Source organism: Emydura macquarii, unplaced genomic scaffold (assembly GCF_026122565.2).
Source record: "Emydura macquarii macquarii isolate MOO-44397 ecotype Brisbane River unplaced genomic scaffold, CSIRO-AGI_Emac_v2 contig_312, whole genome shotgun sequence".
Classification (NCBI taxonomy): domain Eukaryota; kingdom Metazoa; phylum Chordata; order Testudines; family Chelidae; genus Emydura; species Emydura macquarii.
Genome location: NW_027130449.1, coordinates 10,945,435 through 10,963,687, shown reverse-complemented (window position 1 = coordinate 10,963,687; position 18,253 = coordinate 10,945,435). Strand labels below are relative to the sequence as shown.

The window sequence follows — 18,253 nt, the reverse complement described above, 5'->3', positions numbered from 1 at the left end:
ATCAATGGTTATTAGCCAGGATAGGCAGGGATTGCTGTTTGTCAGAAGCTGGGAATGGCTGATGACAGGGTGGATCACTGGCTGATTACCTGATCTGTTCATTCCCTCTGAAGCTCCTGGCATTGGCCACTGTCGGAAGACAGGATTCTAGGCTAGATGGACTATTGATTTGACTTAGTATGACCGTGCTTATGTTCTTATTCAGGCCAGAACACAGACTTTGACATAATGACTGAGCTTTTGAAAACAATCTAAGGGATTTAGTCACAAACATGCTGTTAAACTTCCTGGAAGATGTGTAGCTGATTTCACTTGTATGCTCTGGAAATCTCATCCAGTACTACTTTTGCATCCTTGCCATGGTTAATATTTTTTTAAATGGTTTAATTTTTAAAATAAAAATATAAATGTCAGTATGCTGCACTTCTTGCACAACATATTGTAACCTGCAGACATAAGAAAGTGAAAAGTAAGCATTTCAACAAACATGTTGCTTAGGTACCTATCTGGCACACACTGTACACTTCCATCACTTAGTACCTAGATGCCTTTTTGTGTGTGCATGATCACTGGATAGATAGTGGGTGGTTATTTGGGAGAATTTCCCTTTGTAGTGTTGCATTTAAAGCCTTAGTTCTAAAGACTTGCAAGAGGAGAGGACAGGCTAGCCTAGGTCCTCAGTGGAGTCCGTTCTTTTTCACTATTTTGCCATAAAGGACTTAGTGTCAAAGGACCAGATCCTGTGCCTGTTCCATTTATAAACTCTATTTCTGACTCTGAATGTTTCTCCTAGGTTCTCATCTTTTATTTCGTGCGATGTCTGTTGGCCTTCTTGAGCTGCATTTGTGAGCTTTACTTTTATAAGTGAGTAGCCAAACAATTCGCTCAGTGAATAGCCCAAATGTGAACAACACAGGATGGTTATTGCTATTGACTGTGAGGGCTGAAAATATACCCACACCCCCATATAAAAATGTCTCACCTGGATTATAGTGCTTCACATTGAAATCCGTCAAAATACATATCCAGTAAAGATTTCCAGGAAAACATTGATTAGAATTCTGCCACTGTGGCCAAATTCTGCTCTGAGGTCCACTGAGCATGTCTCAACTCCAGCATTTAGCTCAGGTCATGTGCACGGCCCTCCCACTGACATGAGCATGAGAGCAGAATTGTCAGGCAGGAATGTCAGAACTGAGCTGTACTGAGTGTGTTGGAGAGGGGAATAGTGGACTTCATTTTATGGAGGTGATTTCAGCTGGGATGCACTGGTAGCTTCAAAATTCAGTAGCACCCTTAAGTTCTCTCTCTCCTTGCTCTATTGATCCCAGCTGTGGGGTACCTCCAGTGGAGTTTGCAGCTCCCTAAAGCAGTAGCCTGAACATGCTGTTAACTGGTCCTAGTGGGAATTCTTTTCCTGCCACTTCTTTTTGAGTCATCGTTCTCTCGCTTGGCATCTCCATTGGCAGCAGCCAGGAGCATGCCACTGATCCTGATTCTGGGAAGCAAGCTGTAGCCTTTGGTATGGTGCTGCTGGAGGCCAGCTACTGAGACTGGTAAAATAGAGGCTTCATGTACACGGGGATAGCAATTACTAGTGTAGCTGCACCAATGCAAACCCCCAGTGCAGACGCTATGTACACTGGTGAAGCACACATGAAGACAGGATGCTGAACTCAGTGGACTACAAGTCTGACCAAGTCTGGCAAATTCTATATTCCTATGATTCGCATGAGTGCAACTTACCCTGGTGCAAACTATGTCTACAGTAGGGGTTTGCACTGGTGTAGCTATGCAGGGGGCTGAAATCCAAGTGTAGATGGTCCAGAGTATCCATTCTCCCTCCCTCCATTTGTCTCCAGGGGCTGAGGAGTGACAGCACCCCAGCTTAGGGTTCCTGAAAGCCACGAAAGCTGCTTTCAGCTCTGCATGCAATAGCTATTGATTTGTGCAGAGTGTTTTTCCTTTTGTGCACAGGAGATGCTTCCATTGCGCTATGTCTGATTTTTCTCTCTGCTTTCCTAGGGCCGTGTGCAAGAAATTTGGGCTGCATGTGAGCCGACTGATGTTGGCCTTCTTAGTTCTCAGCACTGGGATGTTTTGCTCGGCTGCAGGTAGGTTTGCTCAACAGCAGATGCAGGGGTGACCTACTCTCAGGAATGCTTGGGTGGGTCCAGCGGGGAAAAGCTCAAATGCAATTTTTTTTTAAAGCATTACCTTAAAATGTTCCCATAACAGCCCAATGCCCGTGCATGACATGGATAATCCATAGCTCTCTTGCTGCAGACATTTCTAATGGAAAACCTGGCCAAAGAGCAGCTGTTGACCCCCACTTCTTTCTTTCCATATTGTCCTTCTGAATAAGGAAGGACACATCATAGAACAAGTGGTGCAAGTATTTGTACGCCTGTAAATGCATACATTCTACCTGGGCTGCCATTGTAGTATATTGAGGGTTATAAACAAAGGGAATTTGGTATTTGGAGGAAATGTTTCTGGGCTTAATCTTGGCAGAATAGAGTGAAAAGGTGCTTAAGAGGAGGACTTGCAGTGTGAAATCCTGGTTCTGTCGAAATCAATGGAAATTTTGCCATTGGCTTCTGCGTGGCCAGGATTTCATTCCCAGTGCTTATTGCAGACTGTACTCTGCCTGTTACAGAGCCTTAAGTTGGCCCTATGCAGTATTTTTCCTGTGTGAAAGCTTTGCTGACCTTTTCCTTTCTTTGCTTTGTAGCCTTTCTCCCCAGCAGTTTCTGTATGTACACCACCATGGTCGCCATGACTGGCTGGTATATGGATAAGACTTCTATAGCTGTGCTGGGTGTGGCAGCTGGAACTATCGTGGGTTGGCCGTTCAGTGCAGCTCTTGGGTAAGGAGAGGAAAGCTCAGAGGCCCAACAGAGGTTCTGTGCTTTTCAAGGCCCAATGCTCAGCTGTCTGGGAGGCTGAGGCACTGTTAGAAAAACCCTGTCTCCACATGGTGCATGTTACCCAGAGTCCAGATGGTGGTTGTATCACCCACATCCAGTCAGTGTAGTGCTGTGATGGTGACTGGGCCACATGCGGAGATTAATGTGCCTGCTATGGCATTGGGTAACACAGCTGGGGTTTTTAGCTCAGGCAATATCCAGAGGCCCCAGGTTTGTATGCTGCTGACAGCCCGCCCAGAGGTGTCTTGTTTGATTTGCAGAAATAGTCCCCTGGGGAAAAAGTAACAGTTCGATGAAGGATTGGTTCCTGGCTTGAGACCGGGGCTATTGCTACAGGCGTCAGGGGGGTGGTGGTGTTGCCAGACCTTCATTGCCTTTGAGAGGCCTGTACTTTGATGGGTTTTTTATTCTAATGTATTTGAGAACCCTTCCCACTCAGGCAGCTCTGCCTCACCATGGCCACTCTACTAACAGGAGAGAGGGGGGTAAGGATTCTTAAGGTGAGGCAGGCGGCTGATTACTAAATTGAAGAGGGTCCCTGATGCAAATGTTCTCTTTGCCAGACTACCTATTGCTTTTGACTTGCTGATAATAAAGCAGAGGTGGAAGAGCTTCCTGAACTGGTGTCTGGTGGTGCTAATCCTGTTTTTGGTAAGTTCCTTTAAAAAAGCACAGCAGGAGGAGTTGGGCTGGGGTTGTAGTAGAGCAAGGGCTCATCTGCAGGGAGATTCAGAGGAATTGCCCAGGGTCTGCTGAGGTTTTTATTAACAAGCATGTCTGTGAGCTCAATATCCTTACCCTCTGCTCCTAAGAACATCTCTGTTCCTGGCTCACTGCCTCGGTCTCCTGAGTGATTTAAAAGGCAGAGAAGTTGAGTTGCTTCCTTGCAATGATCTCCTCATCCTGCCTGTTCTGCAGAGGACTGACCTCTCCTGACTGCTCTCAGGGGCTTTTTAGTCTCTGCTTGTTGCTTCTCCAGTACCGATAGAGAGGGTGCAGAGCAGGTGCTTCCTGCCAGGTGTGGTACTTATCTCATTCCCAGAGGGGTAGAAGCAACATGTATCCTGCTTCCCAAAGCAGCACATATCAATGCTGGGTGCTGCTGCCGAATGTTCTGCCTTAAAGACTGGTGTGGTTAATGAGATGCTGCTCAGAGCCTCTGCCTTTGACATTAACTGTCCAGTCTCAGAGGGGCAAGGGACTAGCAGGGGCACAGGAACCAAACTCCCCATTTGCTCTCAGTTCTTCACACAACTGAATTGGAAATGCTAAGTATGGTGAGGACTCTAAATCCTTTGTACTCCTGGAAGAAACTGCAGCACCGAGTAGCTTTCCCTCCTGTCTTTGTAGGGGCCCTGTCAGTTAGAACCAGACACCATGAACCTAGCATTTGTGCAGCATTGGGGCTGGGAGGCTGTTTATTTCCTGGCACAAATTTGGGCATTTGGCAATGACACCGCACATGAGGCAGCCCCTCTGTGACTGGGAATTTCTGGCCAAAGCTGCCAGTGCTATGTGAATTTTAAATGCTTTGTTCCAGGTCCCCGTTGTGGTTGTTGACAGCTATTACTATGGGAAGCTGGTAATCACACCTCTCAACATTATTTTATACAATGTCTTCACACCTCATGGACCTGATCTTTATGGTGAGTGTATTATAACAAAATATCAGGGCGTGCTGTGAGGGCTCATTTGATGTAATTAGGCTTTAAAACTAGCATCTTGAATTTCTGTGGGACAAACCCACAAGTTTGTGATCTGGCCTGAACGCGTAGTTATCTTTTTGACTTTTGCTCTGAACTCACCAGTGAGGCAGTTCCTGTTTGTTGCCACTGGATGTCTCTCTTGAGTCAGGAATACCACCTGCATTTTTATATTTCCTGTTTGTTTTGCTGAGTGCTAAATTAAGTTGCAGATAAGTTTCTAGCTTTGAAGTTCTGTGCACCACAAAGACATCACAGGATGTCTCAGTAGCCTGCACTTCACAGCAAAGAACTCTTAGCAGCAAACCTGTGTGAGATCCAATGTGAATACATCGTATTTCATTTGTGCCCAATTTTGTAAATTTCAGATTTTCCCCAAGGCACAGTTGTTTTCCACCACGTTTTATGAGTGTTATTCAAAGTGGTTGTTTGTTTGTAACAAAGAGGTGTGTGACTCATCCTCTGTTTGAGTAATGTTGGTTACACACAAACCAAAGCAAGAGAGTGCTGCGTGAGCGTGTTTGTCAGCTTTAATCCTGTTCCTGGCTGTTCCTGTTTCTCCCAGACAGTGCAGAGCCTGGCATGTAACTGAGAGCACAGCCCCTTAGCCCTTTCGCGTCTCATCTTTTCTTCATGGAGTCATTCCACGCCGTGCCTTGGGGATCTCCTTGCTTCTTTGACAATGCATGGCCTGAGCTTTGCTGGCATGCAGCAGAAAAGCGGTTACCAGAAGGGCATTTGCAGGAATGTGAGAAAGATGAAAGGTTAATTGATTCTGCATGTTGCTGTTTGTTATGACAGACTTGTTGGAGTTAGGATGGGCTTTGGCTTTGTATGAGTTATTCTTGATCTTTTAATTTCTCTCAGACATATGAATTGAGATGAAAAATTACTCCTGACAGTGGCAGACATTGACTGTGGAAAGGGAGCAATAATAATATTTAGCCCTATATAGCTCTTTTTATCTTTAGAGCTCTTCATGGAGCTTATGATACCCTTTCCTTTTGAGGTTGGTATTTATAAGAATCCAGATCAGAAAACTCAGGCACAGAATAAGGAAAGCAATCTGCCCAAGATCACAAAGGAAGTCAGTGGCAGAGATGGGATTAGAATTTTGTTAATTGCAATTTTAAGGTTGTAAACATTCAAAATGGATCAAAGCTAATTTTTTCACACTATGTACAATTAGACTGCGGAACATATTAACATAGGAGGTTCGAGGCCTACAGTTTGGCAAGATTCAAAAAAGGATTGGACATCAAGAACATCCCCGAGTTGTCATAATTAATGTTAACAAATTTTGGAAGGATAATAAAACTTCCTGCTTCAGGTTTTAGGCCAATCTCCATTAGAGATCTAACTGGAGCCAGGGACAGATTACTCCACACCTGCCTACCAGGGGGTTCTTACACCTTCCTCTGAAGCATCTGGTGCTAGCCCCCTGTCCGAGACAGGATACTGGGCCAGATGGATGTGGGATATGATCCAGTCTGGGAATTCCTATGTTCCTAAATTGGGGGCTCTTGGCTCTCAGTGGACCTCATGCTATTAGAAATGAAGGAAGAGCTTTTTGTGGGGGAGTTCAGATCAGCTCAAATGAGGGATCATTAAAGAGATACTGTTTACAGGGCTGCAGATAAATAGCCTGACCAGGGGAGTCTTTGAGGTATCTGGGGAAGCAGCAAGATCTCCTTGTTGCCCATGTCATACGGATCCTACTGCACATCTCCTGATATTGCTCAGGCCAGACTGCAGCAATGAATAGCTTCTAATGCCATCTTTGCCTTTGGCAACTTCCAACAGATAGCAGGAGTGTCACTCGGGTGGAAGGGCATTTTGGGGTGGAGCAGGATGGTGATGGGTCTCTTGTGGTACAAAAGGGCAAGCGTTGCCCTTGCTAGGGTCCTTGATCTCTGCAGGAATGTTCTGAAATGGATTGCAGCGACTCCTTTGTAATGGAAACTTCAGACTCTCATTCTGACGGGGTTTGGTTTGGCATGGGCTCATCCCCGACCTTTCTATGCTGGTGTATGAGCTATTTCCTCTGGGAACCAATCTATTCTGAACTGTTTTTGTGCACAGTGACACTCCCAACATCTTCATATGAATAAAAGAGCCTCGGGTGAAATGTCTGCTTAATGCTGTGTGGCCAGGAGAGCGTATTGCTGTATGTTTAGAAAGCTTTATAATGTTTACTTGAATGAAAAAAATCACACCACCCAGGGAGATGAAAAGGCCAGGCAAGTTCTGTCGGCTTTGGAACACTTTCCCAGCTTTCATGGAAATGGGATAAAAATCTACTGGGAACTGATGAAGCACCAGCTTGCACCATCTTTAGTGCCAGCATTAAAGCACTGTTCCAAGCCTGTCATCCTCTCTGCATCCCCTCGCAGCTGTCTGTGTGTGAGATGAGGTGGCTGGGCCTTTAAAGGTATGTCTACGCTATGCTGCAATTAATTATCTGTAGCTGGCCAGTATCAGCTGACTCAGGCTCACAGGGCTGTAAAATTTCAGTGTAGATGTTTGGGCTCAGGTTGGTGCCCAGGGTGGTGCCCAGGTTCTGGGAGTCTCGCCTGAGCCAGCATCAGCTGGCCAGTTACGGAACCTGGTGTTTAACTGCAGTGTAGACATTCTCTACGAAGGGTCTAGGTTCAGTTCTCTCAGACCCTGGTTTCCTCCCAGATCATGTGACCACAGCCTACACCCCTTTCCCTCAGGTACTATGCGCTAGAGGCTGTTACATTCTGTGTGGACACAGATGACAGGGCACAGTGACATCACTCTTCTCTTCCCTTAACCTGACTCCTGTTCTACTTTGATTCTGATGCCACAGCCATAAACTTGGTATCTGGACATAGTGGTATGTCTTCCTTGCTTACAAGCTGGGATCCTGCAGGCAAGGAGAGCAATTTTTTTTCCGTTTTGTAGATATGGTTTTTCCCCCCATGAGACACTCTATGTAGTGTCTATTTCCACCGTCGGTTATCGGATTCCTGTGTCTATGGGGACAATGGCTCATATGCAGATGTCACTGATCTGTATTCTTGAGACTCTAAAAGGGTAGGCAGTTGGAGAGAATCATTAGAACTATTAGCTGAGCAATAAAGAGAATATTAAGAGTTATTCCTTTGTGACCCTGGCCCAGTGGATTCATCTGCACCATCCCATTTATGTGACGAGCTTTGGTTGTGACTTGTAATGCGGTGACATTTGGGAAGCATTTGGGGTCAAGTGCAGCCCTGACTGAATTCACTGCAGTTGCATCTATCTGTATAGTATCTAGCACAGGGGGGTTGTGGTTCATGACTAGGGCTCCTCAGTGCTACCATAGTACAAATAAATAAGGAGAAGAACCTGCTTTATCTGGCTTGTTGAGTTTAGAGGTTGTAACAGCCTCTGGAATAGAACACAAGGCTGGACATTTTCTGGCTGTGAGATGCCCAGGAATCCCTTTTGTGGGTTTTCCCTATATGCAGCCTGCTACATCAGTGGGCCCCACTGTAACTACTGCACAGCTCTCCTTCCACCTCCTGCAGCTGCTTTTCTCATGATCCCCCTCTGCTCCTGTGGACTCATTGCTCCACATCCAGTTTATTTGCATGGTTTGTTCTTCTGTGCCTGCTTGAATGACCGCGGGAGATCCCTTCCAGTTCTAGGTCTACGAATGTGACACTGGAGAAGCTTATTCCCACTGTTCTGTGGAACGATGGTTTCCCCCATCCCCTAAGAACACCAACAGAGACAGGATTTCGCTTTGTTCTATTCATTGCTGTCATCTCGCAAGTCACCTTGAGCCTTTCTGAATGACAAAAATAAAGGCATTTTGCACTGGGAGGCAGTGCGACTGAATATCTCTGAAGACTCGAGTCACCACAGCGACCATGCCTCAAGCTTGTGTTTTCTACATAAAACCTTGCGTCAGCAAGTCACTTAACTAGCCCGTGTGACGCATTATTCCTGCCCGATTTGGCTTTCTTTTCTGAGCCACAGCAGTAAATGTGACCTTGGACAAGGAGAAAAGGTTCCAGCTCTTAATCTTTAAGAGGCAGTTCAGTCACGCTGCAGCAAACTTAAGGAAAGGGCCTCTGCATCAGAACGAAGCTTCAGGCTATTCGTCTCCTGCGTTGTCATTGGAGTCTGTCATGAGGTGGCTGTGCTTTTCTAAGAGGAATCTCAGCCCAGTTCTCATCTGATCCTGGCTTTCCCCCACATTCTGTGACTATGGGCTAAATCAAGGCCTGGTGGGAAGAGGAAAACAGGACATAATAGGCATGTCCTGTCCCCCCTGGTATGGGGAGAGACCTGGGTAGAACAGGGCATCTCTCCATTGGAAATAGCTACAGATGGCTGCTGGTTTTTCCAGGCAGTGGCCCAGGGAGGGCTAATGACTGCCTGAATCCCTTTAACCTAGAGGAAGAAATTGTGAACCCTGAGTATGAGGGATAAGGTTGCCCTGGCTCTGGCAGGTGGGCTGTGGACACCTAAAAGACTGTTTAGGGTCTGGTACAGATGGATGAATTAAGCCAGAGGGAACTCATGGACAGGTGGACTGGGTTTGCTGGGAGATACTGTATGTATTAAAGAGGGTTATTAAAGCAGATCCCAGGAAGGGAGCCTGCTGAGATGTTGGCCATTGATATGTCAGGACACTGGAGAGGAACACTTCTCCCTTGCAGAGAAGAGGTGTGCGTGGAGAGGAGCTTTCCCCCCACCCTGCTGCCTGTGCCTCTCATGCTCCATTCAACACTGAGGCAGTGGCCCTATAATTGATATGCCACAACTCTTTCCACATCAACATTGTGACTGCAGTAAAGAATCCAGTAGCAGCAGGGCTGGGAAGAAACCGAACCCTTGTTTACATACAGAGTTCTCCCACAGGGAGTCCATTCACCACTCTTGGTATACTGAGTATTTCATCTTCCCACATTTTCTAAATTTGGATGTTCCTTCCTGAAATCTGAGAGTTTCCCATTAAGACTCTCTCACAATGTGTAATCATTTCAGTTAATAATTAATACCTAGTGCCTAATTATCACTTTTCAGCAGTAGATCATAAAGTGCTTTACAAAGAAAATAAGTTCTCCCCATTTTACATCTGGGGAAACTGAGGCACACTGCCATGTATTACCTGAATGTTAACTAACAGACTTCAGCTATTGCCTCAGTTCAGAGCAGTAGGACTGAAGCAACACAGCTTCTCTCTTGTTTTATACTGAGATTGAAAGCTTTTTGGGGTAAGGATTGTCGCCTTGTTCTGTATCTGGACAGCACAATGACTAGGGCTCCTAGGAGCTACAGTAATACAAATAATGTTTAAATTTAATTCTCCTCCACTTTATAAGCTTTTCTCTCACATACATACCTCTCAAATGTCCCTGATCTCCAAAGGGGGTCACTTATTTTAGTCTCAAAAGTATACATTCTGCACACATTTGGTGTCTCTTCCCTTTTATTATTCAAAATTAGACATCAGAAATAAAGAATCATAAAGCAGACATCATAGGAAGGGTTATTTACACAGGAGGAAGGTATCCCACAGCCATTGTAAATTTGTGTTTGTGTGCCCATCCTTTTGGGTCTTTGTCCCACATTTGGGCTTTGGCAGGCTGAGAATTATGCTCATCTGGAAGCTTGAAGGTGATGATATGGGTAGGTGGGGATAAAAGGTGAATTTCTGATAACCTCTTCCATTAAAAAAAATACACAACAAAACGATAATTGCATTTTGCTTCCAATGTTGCAGTGCTAATGGATGTAGGATTCCCAAATAAACCTGAGTTGCTTGGGCTTTGCCTCGGTAACTCCTGCTCCTTGTTTCTGACATTGAGTTCAGCTTCTAATCATATTTAGTTGTACAAGCTGCAGAGGTGTCAGGTTTTCCTTGCTGCTTTTCAGTTGTCTGATTAATTTCAACACAGACCCTTTTTAAGTGGCTCTGATTGCAGGAAATTGCCACGGCAAGTGACACATGTCACAACAGTGCAGTGATTAAAGCCCCCGTTTGTCATTTACTGACTGATTGCACTAATCATACCAAGAAAGTGGCAAACGTGCAGAGAAGAACTGGCATTTCCCACTGTTCAGGATTTTAAGCATCTTGAATTAAGAGTCCAAACGAATGACAGTCGGACTGGAATTTGTCAGTTTGCGTCCTTAGAAGCTTGCAACCAACAGTGTGTCATGTCAGTAGGAGGGGTTGAATTGCTTCTGTTTGCTGAACAAATGCTTTTGTGTCCTATTCTTAAAGCTAAACTATAGGGGAAACTAAGTGACCCCGGGAAACTTTAGAGACTGGGGATGTATGTAACCAGCAGGTAGATGAATTTTACCGCAAGTGTCCATGGTGGATAAAGTGTCAATGCAAGCTCTTGTTTGTTTGAAATAGTTTTATAAACCTGGCAGCCTGAGAGACAGCATCACTCCAGACAGTAACAATCTTTTAATACGCAGCACTTCTGTAGCTGCCTCTCAGTTGAGAAGCTTCTGTAGCGGGTGTGGGGTTGGAGCAGCAGAATCTCTTGACGTAATCAGTTTTAGTTGCGACTTTCTCATTGTATAGGCTTTAAGAATATGATGGTGACTGTCCTGCATCAAGGCAGCTGTGCTGTGCATTTGCATTTTGAGAGGCGCCCATTCTTTTGGGGCTGATAGTTAGAATGTCCCATGAATTCACGAACAGCAGGCAATGGGGGTAACATTGAGGATTAACTGTTAATAAGGGGAGGGGAAGAGACAATATACTGTGTGTGTGTTTTCGGTTAAGAATAAATAATCCCCAAAGGGAAAAACAATGAAGTTACTTTCATGGAGACAGCGATGTAATAATTAGCACGCTAGCACCTTCAAATCACTATTGACTAATTGCCCTGGCATCAATATCCCCATTTTATAGCTGGGTAGAGACCGGAAGAAGTGACTCGGAAAGTCACACAGTAAGTCAGTGGCAAAGCCAGGATTAGAACCCAGGAGCTGCTCATATTGGCTCCATGCTGATTCCTATAGGCTACACTGCTTCTCTTACTGTAAGAATCTTCTCACCCCATGCTTTGGTTTCAGCTATGCAGGGTGTAGAGAGAACTGATGTCTGAAACTGCTGATCACTAATCATGGTCAGGCAGAGAGAGAAAGGGGCTGCCATAACATCTAGTCCTTCTAGGTACTCATGATGATTACCGTTTGTTTTTCTTTTCTCCCCTCTCAGGTACCGAGCCCTGGTCCTTCTATTTAATTAACGGTTTCCTGAACTTCAATGTGGCGTTTGCCTTGGCTCTGCTCGCCCTGCCGCTGACCTCCCTCATGGAATGTCTGCTACAAAAATTTCATGGTGAGTGCTGTGGTCTTTGAGAGCTGAGCTCAAACAGCCAGTCTCCCAGACTCTTGAAAATTAGGAGAGCACTTATTTGCTGTATATACAGCTTTGTTTTCTTGGAAGTAAAATCAGGGTCAGGAAACTTAACAATAACACAGCGTGGTTCCCGGAGCTCATTGTTTGTACTGCAATATTTACCCTCCACTGGGTGCAGTCTGGAGACAGAAACAGCAAATTGCACCTGAGCTCACAACAGCATCCAGTAAGGGACAGAACACTGTCGTGACTCTTTAAGGATGATCCATTCATTCCCCATGCCTCCCTCTCCTCTGAAGAACATTATGCTATCAAGGCTGTGGTATGCTGAGTAAGTATGACAAATTGTACAGCACATGCTCTTCAGCCACAGATGCAAATGCTATAGAAATAACCAGGATGGGGGGAGGGAGGCGGGAAAAGGAGATAACTACATGTACATCTTAGCTTTGATTGGAAGTGTCAGCCCTCAGTTCTCTGCACTTCTCTACTGTTTTAAATGCAACTGCTAGGACATTTCATGAGAACTTTGAGAGAACAGGTGTTTTTTTGGGAGGGGGTAATCTAGTTTAGATTTTTCAGGCCGTTATTTTTTCATAAACCATTCGAATCCCTACAAGCTGCCCATTTCACTTGATGGTGTCCATATGAAGCATGATATTGCAAGAAGCTGAGTAATCAGCACTTGTATGAATTGTTGAAGTCACTGCGCCTTGCAGGATTGAGCCCAGGTAGGGCAGATTTGGGGGGGAAGAAAGCTTTTTCCTGCATTAGGAAACTCCTGCACTTTAATTTACCATTTCACAGCTGTGTCATTAAAATGATAGTATCAGGTTTTTCTTTGAAATAATAGATATTTACCTTTATAAGGGAATGAGGGAAATGAGGTTTACATTCTTAGTCCTATTATATATCTGCCCTAGAGGCTAGTACAAATGACGTGGCATGTCAAGTGTTGCTGCAGTTACAAAATTAAACAATTAAACCCCATTTTGGTAGGTTTTATATTCATGGCTGTTAAGGCCAGAAGGGACCATTATGATAGTCTAGTCTGACTTTCAAAGTCCTTTATAAATTACACTGAAAAAACAAAACATTGTCCAGTTCATATTAGGTTTCTCTTAAATCTAAGGATGTCAATATAGCTCAGGCAATTTGGCACCGTGCTCTTCTAAAATAACGGAGGGCGGGGGAACTGAGGAAGAGAAACCCAATGGTTGCATCTTCAAACCTGGCTGCTGCTAACACATTTTTCCCCATTGATTTTTCGTAAGGATGGACGCATGCTAAATTTTAGGCGCAGACTATAGCGTCTTTGTCAGCGTCTCCAGTTAGGCCTCTGATTATATTTGGAGTTCTGTTAAATGATATTGTAACATCTTACAAAAAGTGTACACTAGAGGGCGCTTCTGGGGTCTGTTCCTTGAATGTGGCTGACATACTGTCAGAAACCAGCATAACTCAGTTGGAAATCCTATAAATGCAGGTTTCCTGCTGCTCACCTAACACTTGTGTACCTAACAGCAGGAGCCATTCTTCTGGGTGCTTTGTTCTTATTGTCTGTGAAATGTCTCTATGCTTATTTGTTTAATACTGCAGCTGTTGCAGGGTTGTGGGAGGGGCGGGGGGGAAAGGATTTAAAGTTGTATGGAGAAACCTCATCAGTCAGACTAAAATTCAGGGTAATTGTTGTTTTTGAATGAATTACTTCCTGCTTTACACAGAATGCACTTGAGAAATCTCATGTGCACAGTTATTTTTGTAATGAAGCAAGGAGGGTTTTGGAAATACTAGTATCTTAAACAACCACTTAGATTCCTATCAAACTTATTTTCGTAATTTATCTCCGATCCTTGGATGCATTAGTATAGTAAAAAGCAAGTACCTGGAACTTTTACCTGCTCAGAAGTTTCAGGTCATAATGGATTTTCTCTTCTTCCTGGGATTGATTATAGGCTCATTATCCAGATCCTGCTTCCCTTTATTTTGGGCTCTGGCCTCCCTACATTCTGGGAGCTTCAGGACATTAGAAGCCTACAGAAATCCATTAAGCAAGCTTTCACTCCCGACTGATTTCTTGCCATGCTGGGCTGGGACATGGAGGTGTCTATGCATAGTGAATAGGGCTGGGAGTGGAAGGTGCTGCTTGGGATTGAACAGTGAAAGTGTGTAGGGGTGGCGGGGGGAAAGGGGGAACAGAGAACACTGAGGAAAATCCCTCATCTTTATTTTACTAGTCTCATGAACCTTGACTGATTTATGTTTCTTTCAGTCCAGAATCTGGGCCGCCCGTACTGGCTTACGCTAGCTCCTATGTACATCTGGATCATAATTTTCTTCAGTCAACCCCACAAAGAGGAAAGGTTTCTCTTTCCCATATATCCCCTCATCTGTCTCTGTGGAGCTGTGGCTCTTTCTGCCCTTCAGGTGGGTTTCAGTGGAAAGTGCTGCATTTCATAAATTGGTACCTAAAGGGGGCTTAATTACCAGTTTACTTCTGTATCATTGTGTCCAAAAGCTTGGGAACATCTGCAGAACATCATCTGCTACAACGTAATCTGCAGTAATCTGCATAGTTCTGCAGTGCTGGTAGTGTAACTCCAAGAGGATGATGTGCAGTCAGCTGTTTCTGATTGTTAGCTAGTGGGATTTGAGTTTTCAGAATGTGGCTCATAGATGGATCATAAAGCCTGGGATTGAAAAAACACAACAGTTCTAAAGTTAAAATGTGTACATGTTTGCTGCTTTTACAAAGCAGCTGGCTAAACATAATCCTCCAGTTCAGGTTGGTTGAGAACTTGTGCAGAATCATTAGATCCACATAAAGCAGTGATGCAGGAGCAGAACTGTTGAGATTTCCCTCCCCAAGTGGCATACAGGCCTGAACAGAATGTGCTAATGATGTAAAAATCTTGGACTAGCCTGCATAGCAGGCCAAGGATGTCAAGTGCTACCACCAAATAATAATCTGCATGACATTTCTTGGGTGTTCTGCTGCATTAGCACTGCAACATCACAACTGCCCTTCATCAGAAATTTTCTCACATGGTGTGAGAATAACCCTGACTCAACCTGAAATAGTCAGTGGCCCAAATGTTCTGAAAGATTAATCATTCGATGCAATTCCAGACACGCGCCTAATGTGATCACATTGTAAAGCCATAAAATTTGACCTTTGGGGCTGGGATGCTCAGAAGTCCCTGTTGAAATCCAAGATTTTTACCATTCCCTTATTTAAAAGGAAAGTGGTATTGTTTAGGCATTAGGAACTTGCTATTTTTAAAAAGCCCAAAAAAGTGTTTAATAAATGTAGATTAAAATACTTTGTAGAGTAAAATGTTCTAGATCGACAGAAGCCTTCACAAACCTGAAATTATTAATTTCTTACCCACGGAAAATACACATGAATGCAGTCACTAACCTCTATTGTAGACTCTTCCAGCTGTTCCACTTGGCTGTGCCATTACCACCCCATACCCCTACCCCCGGTATACAACACCTCTTACTGTATCAGTCCCAGGCCCCATTCCTAGCACTGTCAACACTCCTCAGACCAGATCTGGTCTGCAGCACCCGCTGCTATTGTTGTCCTGGCTTCTTACCCAGTGCTGCCTATTCCCCATAACCCTGACCTGCAGCAGCACTCCCTACTATTGCAATTCTTTCCACCCCCAGGCTCTGCTAATGTGCAATTCTTGAGCTGTATGCTCCCAGGATCAGGCTCTGTATTATTAGCAGTTGTATAGTCCTGACTGAGAATTGCTCTGTGCAGTAGAAAGGCCCCTGAAAAGGCAGTGGTTTGGGACACCTGCCAGACATGGCTGCAGGATAGTCTGATGTGCATCTCTGGTCTGCATATTTTAACACCACTTGATTTACTTCCAGTATGTAGGATCCATGTGAGAATTTAAACTGCTTCCCTGCTAACCATACAAGCTTGACAGTGAAATAACAATCCCACGGCTGCTATGAGATGAAAGCAAATGATGGAAGAGGAATAGAGACAATTTTAGGACAGGAAGTGAATAATCCCTCCTGCGAGAGAGAAAAGAGAGGGTTGGGGGAATTGCTAGGCAAGAAGCCTGCTTTGGAGAGGGCTGTGATGCTCCCTTAGGAAGATTCCTGGAGAAGAGGGTTGAAAAGTGTTTGTGATGAGTTGAGTTGAACATTTAAATAAACCAAATTCCCAAGAAGGATGTGGTTGAACCATGTGAATCTCCATGAGTTTTTTGGGGAGCCGAGTTTGGGAAATGGAGGCCACAGACACATGCACTGATGGTGGAAGCTGCATCTGTTACAGCGGATATATTAGAAAATGTTTTTTTTAAATTAGTTTCCAAAAAATTCAAGTTGATAGTGTCCCTTTTACTTAATCAAATTTTGCATTCTGTTTGCAACCCCCTGCTATCCCCATTGCATGTGGCTTTCTCACCAGGGGCATTGGGCTGGATCTCTGTTCAGCTGCATCATAGTTTTAATGACGTTAATACTTTTTTCTCCCCTCAGAAATGTTACCACTTCGTATTCCAGCGTTACCGCCTGGAGCATTACACCGTCTCCTCCAACTGGCTGGCTCTGGTGACGGTTTTTCTCTTTGGGCTTTTGTCACTATCACGCTCTGTGGCTTTATTCAGAGGTTGGTGTTTTAGGATGGTCCAGATCTTGAACCCAGACAGATTCAAGACACTCCATAGGGGACTTCACTTTGAGACAAACCCTGATCCTGCAAAGATTTAGGGCTTTTTCTATACATAAAAGTTGTTCTGCTTTAACCATATAATATGGTAAAAGAGGTGCAACAACCCTCCACCCCAGTGGATAAGCTATACCAGTATAAGGCATCTTTATTCCAGTTTAACTGTTTCCTCATTAAGGCTTGTACTGGTATAATTACATCTGCCAAAAAAAAAAACCCACCCTCACCAACATAGCTATGTCGGTATCATATCTGTGTTTAGACCAGCACTTACACATATACTTATCCTTTTATATGTGGGGCTATACTCAGGGGAGCGCTTCGGCATGTAAAGCTTGTACTTAGGTGTGTGATTAAGTGCTTTCCTGAATGGAGATGAATTTAAGCACATGCTTAAAGTTGTGTGTGTGTGTGCTTGCTTGAACTGGAGCCAGGAGTGGTTCCATTAACTTCAGTGGAACTTTTCACCTGAGTAAAGTAAAACCTGGGCATATGTATTTGTAGTATTGAAGCCATCTTTAATAATGACAGGAGAGTGGTGATAAAAGTGCCATGTTATAGCAAGGTATTGAAATGGGATTTGGAGTCCAACTACATTTTAGAGTAGATTATTTTATTTATTTATGAAGCTATCCGTTAAGAAGGCCCTGAAAGCACTTGAGGCTTTGTTTGAATATTTATTTATTTTTACTACATGCCCATTCTTTGCATTGGGTGCACATGCAATATTTTAGTTACAATCATCCAGCAATCACTTTATGTTCATTAAGCCACGGTTAGCAAACCTTGGCTTGTGATTGACATGAACTTATATTACTTTAGCAAAGCCCTTGTGGAAGCTCCCTTTTTATAATCGTAGCTAAGCTAAACTCCTTGAACAGTGGAAACTGGGGGTGGGGAGAGGCCTAAAATAAAATCAAAAGTATTATTAAACAACAAGGGCAGGAATGTTCGTGTTTTTGGCAGCTTTTTAGGAAAAATGTGGAAGCGTGCCTTGCTATAATATCACATGTGGGTTGGTGTTAGTATTAGCGGAGCATGATACCATTGGGATGGGTGCTCTCTGGTTACCTGAGTTAGGGTAGCTGAGCATGTGCTCCAAACGTTGCCAGCATTTTGATGGGACAGTTAAATATAAATAAGTCAAGCCATGAAAATGCCGCCCCCGCCTTTTCACTCTTCGTTCATTATCTTCCTCCTCTTTAGGCTACCATGGACCTCTGGACTTGTATCCGGAATTTCATAGGATTGCCACCGATCCGACTATTCACACAGTGCCAGAGGGGAGGCCAGTTAATGTTTGTGTGGGGAAGGAATGGTACCGATTTCCGAGCAGCTTTCTCTTGCCAGATCAGTAAGTTGCTCATCATAGAGGACCTGATTCATCAATATACTTAAGCAGCTGCCTGGCTTTAAGCTCGTGAGTTGTCCCACTGAAGTCAACCCATATGCCTGAAGATAGGCACCTTGCTGAACTGGGGCCAAAGTGAGAGCAAGATGTGCATATCATGGAGATAATTTCAGAATCAAAGCATGCCCTTCGGGGTGACACTACATGACAGGCAGATTAACAGCCCTA

General features: G+C 44.3%; 1 protein-coding gene across 4 annotated transcripts in view; it reads left to right on the top strand.

The window, feature by feature from the left end:
• The window catches only part of LOC137164425 (alpha-1,2-mannosyltransferase ALG9), an 82,131-nt gene that overhangs the window by 9,776 nt on the left and 54,102 nt on the right, over positions 1-18,253 (top strand). For 3 of the 4 annotated variants that reach the window (XM_067565367.1, XM_067565324.1, XM_067565333.1), the window contains 9 exons: positions 794-864; positions 2,026-2,114; positions 2,735-2,870; positions 3,494-3,581; positions 4,471-4,576; positions 11,835-11,957; positions 14,251-14,405; positions 16,485-16,614; positions 17,881-18,028. In XM_067565367.1, coding sequence (XP_067421468.1) covers positions 794-864; positions 2,026-2,114; positions 2,735-2,870; positions 3,494-3,581; positions 4,471-4,576; positions 11,835-11,957; positions 14,251-14,405; positions 16,485-16,614; positions 17,881-18,028 — 1,046 coding nt within the window. The remainder of the gene's footprint in view (positions 1-793; positions 865-2,025; positions 2,115-2,734; positions 2,871-3,493; positions 3,582-4,470; positions 4,577-11,834; positions 11,958-14,250; positions 14,406-16,484; positions 16,615-17,880; positions 18,029-18,253) is intronic. The other variant, XM_067565343.1, reaches the window with a different exon arrangement.